The sequence below is a fragment of the Diachasma alloeum genome, unplaced genomic scaffold, assembly GCF_001412515.2.
Source record: "Diachasma alloeum isolate Michigan unplaced genomic scaffold, Dall2.0 Dall_scaffold_00284, whole genome shotgun sequence".
Classification (NCBI taxonomy): Eukaryota; Metazoa; Arthropoda; class Insecta; order Hymenoptera; family Braconidae; genus Diachasma; species Diachasma alloeum.
The window spans coordinates 490,523-504,395 of NW_021680423.1; the positions used below are offsets into that span (position 1 = coordinate 490,523).

The 13,873-nt window shown below is 34.3% G+C and overlaps 1 protein-coding gene across 1 annotated transcript in view; it reads right to left on the reverse strand.

Moving 5' to 3' along the window:
- Nucleotides 1-1,708: 1,708 nt before the first annotated feature.
- The window catches only part of LOC107038461, a 93,503-nt gene continuing 81,338 nt past the window's right edge, over nucleotides 1,709-13,873 (reverse strand). The window contains exons 6-8 of the mRNA XM_015257556.1: nucleotides 13,331-13,664; nucleotides 6,912-7,215; nucleotides 1,709-3,923 (exon numbers count right to left, since the gene is read on the reverse strand). Coding sequence (XP_015113042.1) covers nucleotides 3,720-3,923; nucleotides 6,912-7,215; nucleotides 13,331-13,664 — 842 coding nt within the window. The 3' untranslated portion in view covers nucleotides 1,709-3,719. The remainder of the gene's footprint in view (nucleotides 3,924-6,911; nucleotides 7,216-13,330; nucleotides 13,665-13,873) is intronic.

Genomic DNA, 13,873 nt, shown 5'->3' on the forward strand with positions numbered 1-13,873 from the left:
CGGTCAAAAACGAGGTTGCTATTCGGAAGCAAAAAACGAATTAGCTATGTAGGAGTCAAATTTCAAAAAACTAACTTGTAATTACTAGTGTGCACTTTTTTTTTTAATTTTGCAAAAAAAAGCTCTGTAACTCAAAAGTTGGAAACCTTAGACTATTTTTGACAAGTCAAACGTCTGCAGGGCAAACGAACCATAAACAATTTTTTGGCACTAATTACTAGTTTTTAAACGTATATAATCGATATTCAATGCATAATAAATCTCACTCCAATAGCCCACGTCTTTTAAAGCTCATAATAGTCTTCCCTTAATAGCCATTCAATAATGCTTTCGTTGCAAAGAGTGAAAAATGATCCATCCAGAAATAAAGAGGAAATCATAATTTGCAAAAAATACGCAAAGAAATGAATAAACGTCAACTGAAAAAGAGAACAATGGAAAGGAAAACACCGAAGGCTGACTAGGCAATATTTTATCAATATGATTAGAATTCAGTTGACGAAAAAACCCGAGAGATATTTGCATTCATGATAATACAAGAAACACATCTTTAGAGTTTGAAAATAATCTTCATGAATTATAAATTGTTTGCTTTTGATGCAAAAGTTTTCTTTTGACCCATTGAAATGTCCCATTCGAATCAAGTGGATAAAAATATCTCGATCATTATCTGAAGATCGTAAACGTCAGAATCTCACTCCAATAGCCCGCGAATTTTAAAACTCATAGTAGTCTCCCCTCAATAGCCATTCAATAATGCTTTCGTTGGAAAGTATGAAAAGTAGTCCATCCCAGAAATAAAGAAAAAATCAAAATTTGCAAAAAATAAATAAATGAATAAACGTCAAATGAGGATGAGAAAAATCGAGAGGAAAACACGGAAGGCTGACTAGGCAATATCTTTTATAAATATGATTAGAACTCAGTTAACGAAAAAATCAGAGAGATTTGTGTATTCATGACAATACAAAAAAAACATCTTTAAAATTGAAAATAATCTTCATAAAGTATAAATTGTTTGCTTTTGATGCGAAAGTTTTCTTTTGTCTCATTTAAATGTCCCATTCGAATCAGGTGGATAACAATATCTTGATGATTATCTGAAGATCGTAAACGTGAGGATCTCACTCCAATAGCCCGCGAATTTTACAACTCATAATAGTTTCCCCTCAATAGCCTTTCAATAATGCTTTCGTTGGAAAGAGTGAAAAGTAATCCATCTCAGAAATGAAGAAAAAATCACAATTTGAAAAAAAAAAATAATTGAATAAACGTCACATGTTGACGGTTATTCAATTGACGAAAAAGTCAGAGAGATATTTGTATTCATGACAATACAAAAAAAACATTTTTAATGTTTGAAAATAATCTTCATAAAGTATAAATTGCTTGCTTTTGATGCGAAAGTTTTCTTTTGTCTCATTTAAATGTCCCATTCGAATCAGGTGGATAACAATATCTTGATCATTATCTCAAGATCGTAAACGTGAGAAATGACAATTTTATGCTGAAGTTATTCCGCAATTGCGCAATCTGGTTGTGGTTGACATTCAGAAAATCTCCATCCAGAATCCCACTTGATTTTTTCACCTCTTTTATCTACTCTATGCGAGAAATCAGAGCAGACCACAAACAGGTAAATATTTAGGTGTCATAAAATGAGTAAAGACATAAACACTTTGTTTTTTTCTCAATTTTAGTACGAAGGCCTATTATTATTATCGTTAGTGATGCTCCACTCGCGTAACAATTGAATATTACAATGTAATAATGTTTAGAAATACAAATTAATAAATTGTAAATATAAAACTAAAGAATATCATCTCTTCAGCACGAACGAAGCACTCACGCTCAATTCGAATAACAACGGTTAAAAAATAACGTTATTTATATTCATTGCAATACACATGGGATGAAATTCGATTCATGCACTGCGGAAAATTATTATAAAATAGATAAAAATAGAAGAAAAATCGATTTTTACATGAAGAATATCTGAGCCAGTGACGATTTTTCGCAAATATCTCTGAGATTAGTGAATCTAAGATGAAACTGACGACAGACATTTTTGTTTGTAATTCATCGAACTATTAGTTATTGACAGACTCAATAACAAAGAAACGTGGAGTGAGATGAGTTCCAAAATGCTACGCCACGTTCGAAAAAATTTCACAGAACTATCTTACAAATTCGCTAGCTAATTCTATACGAGTTATATTGAAAACTCTATTAGTTTTTCGCCGAGTCTATTGAAAAATTCTGCAGCTTTACTACGAGTTTTTGTTTTCAATTGAAATGCCCCATAGGAATTATTTTTCACAAAAAATGAATCGAATTTGAGTTTTCTGTGCAACTTATACTGTTGTGATATTTTCGGTAGAAACTTCTCGGCTCAAATCTTTCAAGTTTTATTGTTTTTTTTTTTATAACAGGGAAAAAAATAAAGTGACAAAAACTGATAAAATTTAGATCGAGGAATTCCTGTAGAAAATGTCTCAATAAAAACAAAAAGATTAAATTCTATTGATTTTTGTCTATGAAATAGTTTCTATTGATGATTCTCAATTGAAAGAATGCGTGGAAAAGCAGTGGGATTTTTCAAGAGAATAGGCGAAAAACTGATCAAATTTTCAACACAAGTTCAACAGAAATTCAATAAAGTTTTCTAGCGAATTCGCTAGGTTTATCTATGAAATTTTTGATGCTGATGTCTCTAAAACAATTGGATTCATCACAATTTCTCAACTTCTCCAATCTAAAGATATTCACGAAATAATCAACAACTCAGTTCATTTCAGGTTCATCTTGTGTTCATCTATGACCAGAATGACATTGATTCATTTTTTTTATGTCCTTCCATCGTGAAGGGACATTTTTGAGCAATTCTGACCTTTTTCGGTCCTCAAGACAGTGATAAAAGCTACAAAAATTCAATGGATACAATTTTTGAAATACCAAAATGAAATGAAGAAAGCTACAAACTTGACAATTTCCCAAAACTACTCTAATTCTTCAGAAAACTCCATCCCACAATATAAAATACTTCCTATCTGCATCATCTCCATCAACTTAATAAAATGGCGCACCTCTTCCCCAAACAAATCTCCATCAATTAAATTTTATCACTTGTCCACTCCTCTTAAACAAGAGATTACAATACAGAGGCATTAAAAATATTGATTGAAAAAATGAAACAAATCTGAATAAAAAATAAACTCATAATTTACAACATGACTCAACAACGTTCTACCGAAGACAGGTCGTTTAAAGGCTCGCATGCCTTGAGGTCTACACGATTCATTTCGTTTTTATTCGTCTGACCAAGAAGAAAAATTCGCACAGAGAAATGAATAAAATAATAAAGAACAAGATGGTCAGAAAAGTCTGAAGAGAGAAGGAGAGTGAAGAATGAAGTTAAGGTTGCAGAGGAGAAGGAGAGGGATGTCTGAAGGAGGAGAGGGACCGGCCGATAATAAAACGGCGTGGCGAGACGCACAGACAGATAATAATAACGATATATCAATGTTTCAACGATATACCGGTTAATTAAATACTTCATTAATCCATTAATCAGTGGGGCATAAAATAATTCGCATCTCCTTATCATTTTTATGACCTCAGACATGTTCTATTAATTTTATTTCTCCATTTTGCTCGATTTTCCTCGATTTGCGGTGATTTTTTTTAGTCTCCTATTTTCGCGATTTTTTTATTGAGTTTCAATATGGATCAAGTGCAGCGAGACCCAGTCTTGGAGGCTCGGCATAACTGTGGCGATAACGTCCAGGAGTCGGGAGAATCTCCATACTCTGCCGTGTCTCGCGGTCCAGGTATTTTTCGTGCCTTGGAATGTCTTGGTAGACTGGACGGACTCTCTGCTTCTCGCGTAGGTCACGAGAGTGTCGATCTCGGGCCTCTCGAATCTAGAATGAAATGAGGAAAATTAGAGACTCATTGATATCTTGTATCACTGGATGAAGAGATAACTTGGTGATTTGAGGTTTTGATTATTATCTTCGGATCTAACGGTGTATTATAGAGATATTTCTTCTGAAGGGGTATGGAAACGGTTCTTCGAAGAATTTCGTTATCTCCTTTTAATTTCAAGTTATTTGACAAATGATGTTCCGAGGAAATTGACTCATTTGTGGCTTTAAGGATGTCAATCGTGTTTGATAAAAAATGTTTTTTCTTTCCCTTCACTTGTAGAGAAAAATATATTAATCCATTCGACCAAATTTTAACCAACAAGGGGAACTAGATACCGAGAAAATAAATACAGAAAACGCTCTGTGCGACGTGACGAATTTCAAGAAAGCATCGGAAGCTATAATAATTTTAGTATCTTTTTTTATGAAAATGGAACCAAAAAAAGGGAAAACCGGAAATTTTTTTTGAAACGCCTCTCAATTTTTCAATTTTCAATGTTTTTAGCTAAAAATTGGTTGAATTAATAAAAAATATGTAAATGATATAAAAAATTCTGTTCGCTGCTTTCTGGTGAAATTTGCGACCTGAACATTGCACCTGAAAAGTGGACTCTGACGACGGACCTCTATGAACAGCAGCTCATAACTTTCAAACGTTCGATGAAAAATACTTGAAAAAATTGCGAGATGTACTTTGAAATATGAATAAAATGAATTCATAGTTTGAATTAATTGCAATCATTTCTTTCCCTCCGAAAAATTCACAAAAAAATCATAAAATAAGCCTCCCAGTGTGGTTTCCCCCCTTAAATAGATCCAGAACGTTGGAATATTTCTCTTATTCCTCATGTCTCCATTTTTTTCAATTTTTTTTTCCATCCGATTGAATGTGAAATGTTCAATGAAATCATAGCTCAATAAGAGCCCATGTGTAAGGCTCATTTTGTTTATTAAATTTATCGATACCTATAAGTTTTAAAATTGTTCGGAATGGAAGCTTTGTAATCCTTCAACTTTAAGTTTCCAATTTTTTGTGTTAGGGTAACGAAATATGGTCTAAAACACCGAATATGCGACTTTTAGATAGTGTATGTGGTATTTTTTCATTTTTTTGCTCGATATTTTCTTATAAGAGATGAATCGAATTTCATTAATTTTTTCATGAATATAAACTTTGATAAACTCTATTCATTGACACTAAGTAAAATTCAACGTTTCATTCAGATTTGAAAAAATAGATTTTTTTCCAAAAATCTATTTTTCAACGTTCACTCAAAAAATTGTCATGAAAATGTAATTAATCACGAGAACAGAATCATTGCTTATAAAGTTATACAATACCGTCATGAGCTTTTCATATAAAAATCTCTCAAGTCACTCTCTCAACTCAAGTACAAATCTATTATACTGACTTATTTATATTGATTCCCGACTAATTTCTGACAGAACCTGGATTAATCTCTGCTTAAATCCTGAATAAACCCTGATTAAATCCCGGTTATACATTGATTAAACTTGGATTAAACCCGGACTGAAAACGAATTCGAGGCTTGAGAGGGTCTGAATGGAGAATCATTTGTCAGAACGAAATAAGGCGTAAAATTTTGACGATATCTCAGTTGATGATAGTACTATGACGTGAAAAAATAGAAAAAAGCGAAGAACAGCGAAATAAGAATTTTACAAAAGAGAACCTATTCGGAAGCAAATTACTAATCTATTAGCAACAATTACTATACTCATTTAGAAAAAAAATGTCCACTTGCTTTGAAATTGTCAGCAATGTCCACTATGTATATAATACTATTAAGGGGGAGGGGTGGACACAACTTTTTTCAAGTACCAGAAGTATTTGATGGAAAATTTCAGCAATTTTATTTAAATTTCTTCTTTATTTTATTTAAACGAAAGTGTAGGCATGAAATATTTTGAAATTTCCATTTTTCAATAACATTCTTTTCTATTCAGCAGAAAGAACGGGGTGATTTCAAATAACATACAATTGATTTTCATATGATCATATGAAATACACCAAAAAATTTTGCAGATTATTTTTCTTACTCGGATTTCAGCCAATCAGAGCGCAGTATTTGAGGCTGTCAAACAGTTTTATTTCGGAAATTTCTAAAAAAATTCCGACGGAAATTCACTAGTAGCTTTTCAAACGTTTCTCATCTTTCAACGCCTTTCACGTTTAATATTCTATATGACAGATAAACAGAAAAGTGGGTTGTAAATGTATGGCTGTGTAAATCTATCCGGATGCTGTTCACTGCACTCTGCTTGGCCGAAATCCGAGTGGAAAAATAATCCGTCAAATACCACTCGTGCTTCAAAATTAATCGGATATTTTCCTCAAGCTTCCCTGCCCAGGAACGCGTGTGTCAAAGTTTGCAGAAAAATCCCTCGTGCTTCGCACTCGAGATTTTGAACCTGCAAAATTTGACACAATTATTCCTAGGCAACGAAGCTATCGGAAAATATCCGATAATTTTGAAGCACTAGTGGTATAACTACTGAAAAATATTGGAAATTGAAACGAGTAAAAAAACGAAAAATTAAAATTTTCGGTAAGAAAAGCAAAAAAACTTCAGAAGCGTCAATCATAAGATGACGGTGGAATCTAAAATCTGCCCTCCCCCCCTGCTCTTCTCTTCCTACAACGGTCTATTCCATTTTCAAAAGAGGGACCAGCTTATGGAGTCTCACAATTCTGAATAATATGAATTTTCAGATTTATTATAATTTAATTATTGGTGAAGCTTTCTATGATGAAAATATCCAACGAATTATGTTTTTATCAATTCCTTATCTACTGATTACATTTTTTCGATGACAGGAAAAATCATGGAGAGGGTTTTTATTGTAGAGGATTTTCTCCTCTGCATTTTTCCTGAAGATCGTTCAATGTAGAGAGAATCATGAAACTATTCACATTCATTCGTTCATCATTATTCAAACATCATTAATTTCATTGCCCACCTCTCTGTGATCGATCATATGTCTCTGCTCCCTCGGCTCCCTTCCACTCGAGGAATTATCGTAGAAACTCCTAGGCCTGGGTCTAGACGTGACCTCAGGCTCGGCTGGACGATCCGATGAGTAATGCTGTCCTCTGACCCTTGGCCTATTTCTGTAATCACTCCTCTCGCGCTCTTTTTCACGTTCCACCTCAGGATGACTCCTTCGAATCATGTGTTCGTGATGTACTGGAGTCGATGACGAATTGTTAGAGGAGATATGACGACTCGTGCGGTCCTCGTAAATCAACCTCGATTGATCCACTCTGAATGAAAAAAAAATCAAGTATTTAGAAATATGAGGTAATTATGAAGAAATAATGAAATACAGCGAATTGCAATAGAATAAATACTTCAATCAATCGAAAAAATCCCAGCTATTTCATTCACTGTTTACATTAAACATTGACCACCGAGTTGGCTAAATTTATAGATTCCAAATAACGCAACTTTATTGGTAGAGACAAGATGCGATAAATAAGCCACCGCCCAAAGGCAATAATTTCACTCGCACCAGACTCCCTTTCTACCTCGGACTCAAGATACAACTTTCTGATCTAGCTACCGCAGATTTCCACCGTAGACAGGTCCCACTATGGATTTTAATGGGTGGAATGATTTACCACCGGTTTGGTACAGCATTTCTAAAATTCGATCTGTAGAATGTGCACTTTACCGATGAAAATCATTGCCATGACGTCTAATGGCAATAACATGTGTACTGTATGTTGTTGAATATAATGTTGTGGGTAATGGATGTAAATTCAGTAGTAAAGTAATGCAAAGAAGAAAACATGTGTTGAATGCAATATTTCGCTCCACGGTTAAGACCTTTTCACTGAAATTACCGATACACTCCTAAAAATCACCTAGGAATGCTCTGGGCACAGTGATGATAAACGAATTTCGTTTTAAGGATATCCAAGTACTTTGGCTATTTTTTTTTCAGTGAAATGCTTTTCTACTTTTGTAGTTGAACGTCAGAGCTTTCATTTAAGCCCCATTTCATCCCAAGTTTTCGGACATTTTACATTGATTTCATTATTTAAACTTTGCAGGCCTGAATTTGAATCTCGATATTGAGCAGTTGGAAAACATTTTAAAAATCTGAAAAAATAGAAAGTTTACTTTCGGGGGAGATCATGAAATAATTAAAAAATTGCAATTACAGTTTTATTGCAATATTCGAAATAAAACTGTCGAATAGCCTCAAATACTACGCTCTGATTGGTCGAAATCTGATTGGGAAAAATAAGTAGTAATAGCCCAAGAGCTTCAAAATTATCGGGTATTTCCCAATGACTTCATTGCAAATAAATGAGAGTCAAGTTTTGCAGGTTAAAAAATCCCAAGCGCTTGCGCGAGTTTTTCTGCAAAACTTGGCACGATCGTTTGTTTGCAGGGGCGCTTGAGGGAAATGTCCGATTAATTTAGAAGCTCGAGGGGTATTTGTCGGATTACTTTTCCCAATCGGATTTTGGCCAATCAGAGTGCAGTGGACAACATCAGGAGGTAAATTAGGCGAGATTTGAACAAATTATATTGCTAGAATAACCTGATTTCCGTAGACTGTCAAATACAAGATTCGATCTGACATGAGTCGAAAAAATGAAGACCTACTGCGAAATATTCAAAAGCTACGAGGAAATATCCGGAATAAAATTGTCGGGTAGCCTCAAATACTGTGCTCCCATTGGTCGAAATCCGATTGGGAAAAATAATCAAAATAAGATCGACGTGAAAGTATCACGTGATCTCAAATACAAATTTAGTTTTGGAGGATAAAAATAATTGATTCTGCTATACCTCGAGGTACAAATTGGCTTGAATCAAACCGAAAAATCGGTCTGAATCAAACCGAAAAATCAGTCTGAATCAGACCGAAAAATCGACTTGAATTAGACCGAAAAATCGACCTGAATCTGACCGAAAAATCGACTAGAATCAAGTCGCTATCTATTACCTGGAACAGCCAGAATTTCGCCGTGAATCACTCCATTTTTCGGGTTGATTCAAGTCGATTTTTCGGTTTGATTCAGACTGATTTTTCGGCCTGATTCAGACCGATTTTTCAGTTTGATTCAAACCGATGTCGGCATAACCCGTTTCTACTTGAAATAAACCGATTTTTGACTTATATCAGACCCGGAATCCGGATTGGCGTAGTCCGGGTCAGTCGGTCTGAATCAAACCGAAAATCGGTCAGAATCAAACCGACGTCGACTTGAATCAGTACTTTTTTTTGGGTGTCTGTAAATTATTGAGTTATACAGCTCCGGCAGCGCTAATTTTTCTTCTTTTTACTTGTATTTTACGATGAGGAAATGAAAACAATACTAAAAATTTGGAGGCAATATTTTAGGTCGATATTTGGTGGAATCGCTCATATATTTCTAACGGTTCCACATGATTTCATCACTGCGATATTTCATCCGCCGAAAAAATTCTTGGGAATTTCAGCCGTCAACAATTTATTCGCTGAAAAAAAATTCTGCGACATTTCATCCGCGAATTTCGGCACTAAGATATTGATGAAATAAAAGAAAACAGAAAAAAAGACGGAGAATATAATTGTGGAGAATACATTTACGCCGAGAATATTTAATCTGATTTTTTTTCAGGTGATTTGTCGGGCGGATGAAATGTCACAGTCATGGAATTACGTGTCACCATTTCTAACGTCTTGAATCTATCTAATCGCATTTGTCAGATGAATTTAACAACCTCAATACATGCAAAGAGAACTTTTTCATAGCTCAGAAAATTCTTCACAAAAAAGATATATCTGGCGATGATTTATTCCTGCATAACTCACTACTGATATAATCCGACGACAAAGAAGGTGACTCGTGGAGTCTCGAAGCGTTTCATAGTTATCAATATTTACAATCAACTTTTACTGCTGCGAATCCTTTTATTAATTTTCATCGTCATTTTTTACTCCGTTTGTGCTCCATTAGCAATTCCGGAATTATTCATAGCTCGTGCGAGGATTCTTCAAGCATCCAAGGACACAAGCGGAATAAACATCTGCATTCCGCAATTATTCTTTCATAATGCTTAAAAATTCGAAAAATCCCGAGTTAACTTATAATTCTGTCGACATGCGCATGGATACTGTCACTGTCATTATTCTCGCTGTGCAACGGTTTTTCATGTTTTTTTCACTGGGGTTCTTTACCCCGGTGATCACTAGAGGTAATCCACGAACTTGGAAATTAAAGTCTCATCATAATTATGAGAGCCACAAGGTGAATGAGCAGCGATTCCTGGACAGACATTGGAAATTAAGAAAAATTGGGAAAATTATTGATATTTTCAGTTTTTCTGAAAATGATTGCAGTGATTCTTAACTTGACACTAATAATTGATGTAATTTGTTCTCAAAATTGTTTTTGTTTGTTTTTTTTGTTTGAGTCGTACGGCTAAACTGCGTTTTGTTTTATCTTGAGATCAGTTTTTACAACGAATTTCCGAATCGAAGGGAGATGACAAAATCCTTTTACACTGTTACACAAAGAATTGAAATTTCATCGACAGTTTGCTCGTAACTTTCAAGAGAACGGCATTCAATTCGATTTAGAGGAGGAACAAGCAGGAAGCCGAGCCTTTCTGTCAGAAGGCATGTGACCGTTACTTGATGCGTTATTTGTCTTCTTCATTTTTTATTTCTACCAATTTCATTGGGAGTAAATTTTCGAATGAATCCGTAGAAATTTCATTTTTTAATTGTAAAGTGGTAATTTTTATTAAAAACGTTTCCCCGAAACATTTGACCTCCTAAAATTGAGAATTAAATTTCGGTTTGATCCAATGGGATAGGCATATCTACATGAGCCCATTTTCAAGACATGTATCCATGTGAAAATCAATGATAGAACAACGATATGTCATTTTATGCGAAAAACATTTTTTACATCAACTGCTCTATTTAAAAAAATATTGAATCGATCAATCTGAAATTTTACACAGCAGTGCAACTCGATGATAACAAGTAGTCAGTAGTAATACCACGAGACCTCCAAAATTATCGGATATTTCGCGATTGTTTTGTTGCGTAGCAACAAGAGGGACAAGTTGTGCAGATTAAAATCCCAAGCGCGCAGCGCGAGGAATTTTTGTGCAAAACTTATCCTGATCGTTGATACACAGGAACACATGAGGGAAATGTTCGATTAATTTTGGAGGTCGAGTGGTATTCGACGGATTATTTTTGGTAATCAGATCCTTCTCAAACCGACTCATTTTTCTTCATGTCTTTCTTTCACTCCACAGGATAATATTTGACAGTTATTTGGTTAAATAAATAATTGCAGAGGTAGAGGGAAATTATCAAAAGCTAGGGGGAAATAACCGCTGTAATTTTAATTGGGAAGTACTCCATGTTATTGAATACTGAACTCTGATTGGCCCAGGGAAGGCCAGATCCGATTACCAAAAATAATCCTCAATATTTTGAAACTTTACCACATCCTTCACTCATGTAATGGAACATCAAAGCAACTTTCAGACACAAAAAATAGAAAAACGCCAATATCTCGTAAACTTTGTAGGAATGGGTATGTATAGACGAACATTTTGAAAAAAAACTTGAAATCGGATGAATAATTTTGAGATATTGAACAATATAGTTTTATGTAAAAATTTGAATATCTTTAAAACTACTTATTCGATTTTGCCCATCGAAAATCCCAGCCTGTAATATAATAAGAGTTAGAATCCTACCAAATATCAATTTCCTATCTCAATTTTTTCGAGGGTTATCGTGTCCATATCGATTTTATCATGAAAATGAAAAATGTCAGTTACTGGACGATTCACAAGAGTCAGTTAGGCACATTACGGTCAAAAAAAGTACATTTGATGCAGTAGTTTTCGAGATATTGAGAAAAGAAAAAATTTTCTGAATCGCTCTCAAAAACAAAAACAATACCAATTATGCGCCAAAATTTCAGATTTTTATACATCACTTTAGTCCTGTTTGTGTGAAAATTTATAAACAAATTTTCAGAATTTTGTATGCACATACGGAGGTACACACAAACAATCTCTAAAAACATACCTCGACGTTTCATGACATTCTAAGTCATTTCTAAGTAAAATTAGAGAATCAAAAAATCGACCGGTTACAAAGCTTCCCTTCGGAAGCAAAAGACCAACAAAATTTCAAACTTCACAGAAAATTGATTGAAATTCGAAATGTTTAAGCAGCAGGAAGACAAGAATTCCTTTTCTTACTCTAATAATTAACTTTTCAATTAACGTATGAATATTCAGTAGCAAATTACACTGACCTTTCAATTATTTGAAAATTTGAGTATGCATTTATCTAAATTTTTCTAATTTCGATTAATTTTTATGGAATAATTAAACTGAAATTTACAGCTTTTGTTCATTTTTTAAAATAAAATTATAAATTTTCAATGATGAAATTTCTTAAAATTTCAGGGAAACTGTCACTTCATAAAACCTTTCAAAAGTGTAGCGGATATATCAGATTTTTTTTTTACAATTGTAGTCTTTTTTGTCCGAATTCAAAGATTCACAAAAAAGAGTTCTATGCAAATTTCAGGATTTTTCCTTGATTTTGAGTTTGATTTTGTCCTCAAAATAAAGTTGATTTATCTTGTCCGTTTTTTTATTATCAACTTCAAAAACGAGTGAGGACAAAATAAAAAAAAAGAGCTGTAAAACAATTCCAGATTCTTTCGTTGCTTCTTACATAGTTTGTACATCTGACCTCAAAACTGATTTATCTAGTGCTACAACTGAGCAATTAAATTATCTCATACTTCCAGTAATAAAGGAAATACTGCAAATTAATCCTGCGCAGTTATTTACCATTTACTAGTCATTAATAAACTATAATTACACGCGTGCGTCTTTACATAACAACACGTTACTCATTCATTTTCTGAGCTTTAACTGCAATTTAACAGCAAATAAAGTAATCCAATGCTTTTTAAATATATATTTTTTTAATTACTCAACTGATTAAAAGCTAACTCCATTTCGCATTTCAAAAAGAATATTTTTCAAATTGGAGAAATTCCTGTCGAGTTTCTTCTAAAACCCTTCACTATGAAATTATGTGAGAAATGTATTTATTCCAATAATTCTTACAAAATCACTGCTGCATTATTCATCGTTGCACGGCTCCATAAACAATATAAATACTGCACGTGCATAATTTCTAGTCATTCACAATCACCTGATAATAAATTAATAATAGCTATTCCCCTGTGTTTTTAGTAACTCCATCTCTAATTACTAGTCATTCCCAACAGTTCACAGCCATAAAATCTCGCCATAATCCTCCTTAATATTCGAAATCTCCTCACGTCATTTGGAAATACGTTGAATAATAGATTGCGAACCCACCTGTGCATTCCATGGCTATCGTTCTGATCTCTGGGCCTTGTAATTATCCCTCGCGAGAGGTTTTCCCTCTCCATGGCCTTGAACATCTCCTTGGCATCTTGGAATCTCTCCCGAGGGCTTGTCACCTCAAGTGGATCAACTTTTGGTTGGTACTGAGGGCTTGGGGAGCGCTGACGGTGTTCCGGGGCTCTTCGTGCATGATTGTGAGAATTTGGAGAGACTCCTCGGGTTAAGCCCACCGGACGCTCTGGGCTCCTCGGAAGACGTGGCAAGGCGACGTTTGTTGTTTCTTGGAGGAACTCTGGATCTTCTGGAGCGTTCCCCCAGTCTTCATCTGCAATTTTCAATCCGAATTAGTAATGTTTATTTTTCACTGAAATCGTAAAACAAACAAGTTCTCAAACAAGTTTTGTTTGAGCAAACAAAATCGCTAGTTGAAAATTGCCAAAGAAGAAATTGTTTGAATCGAATTTGAAGGTCTCAAACATGAATAATTGTTCTGCTTTCGATGACAACGAAATGTTTGGCGTAAGCGGCGGATAA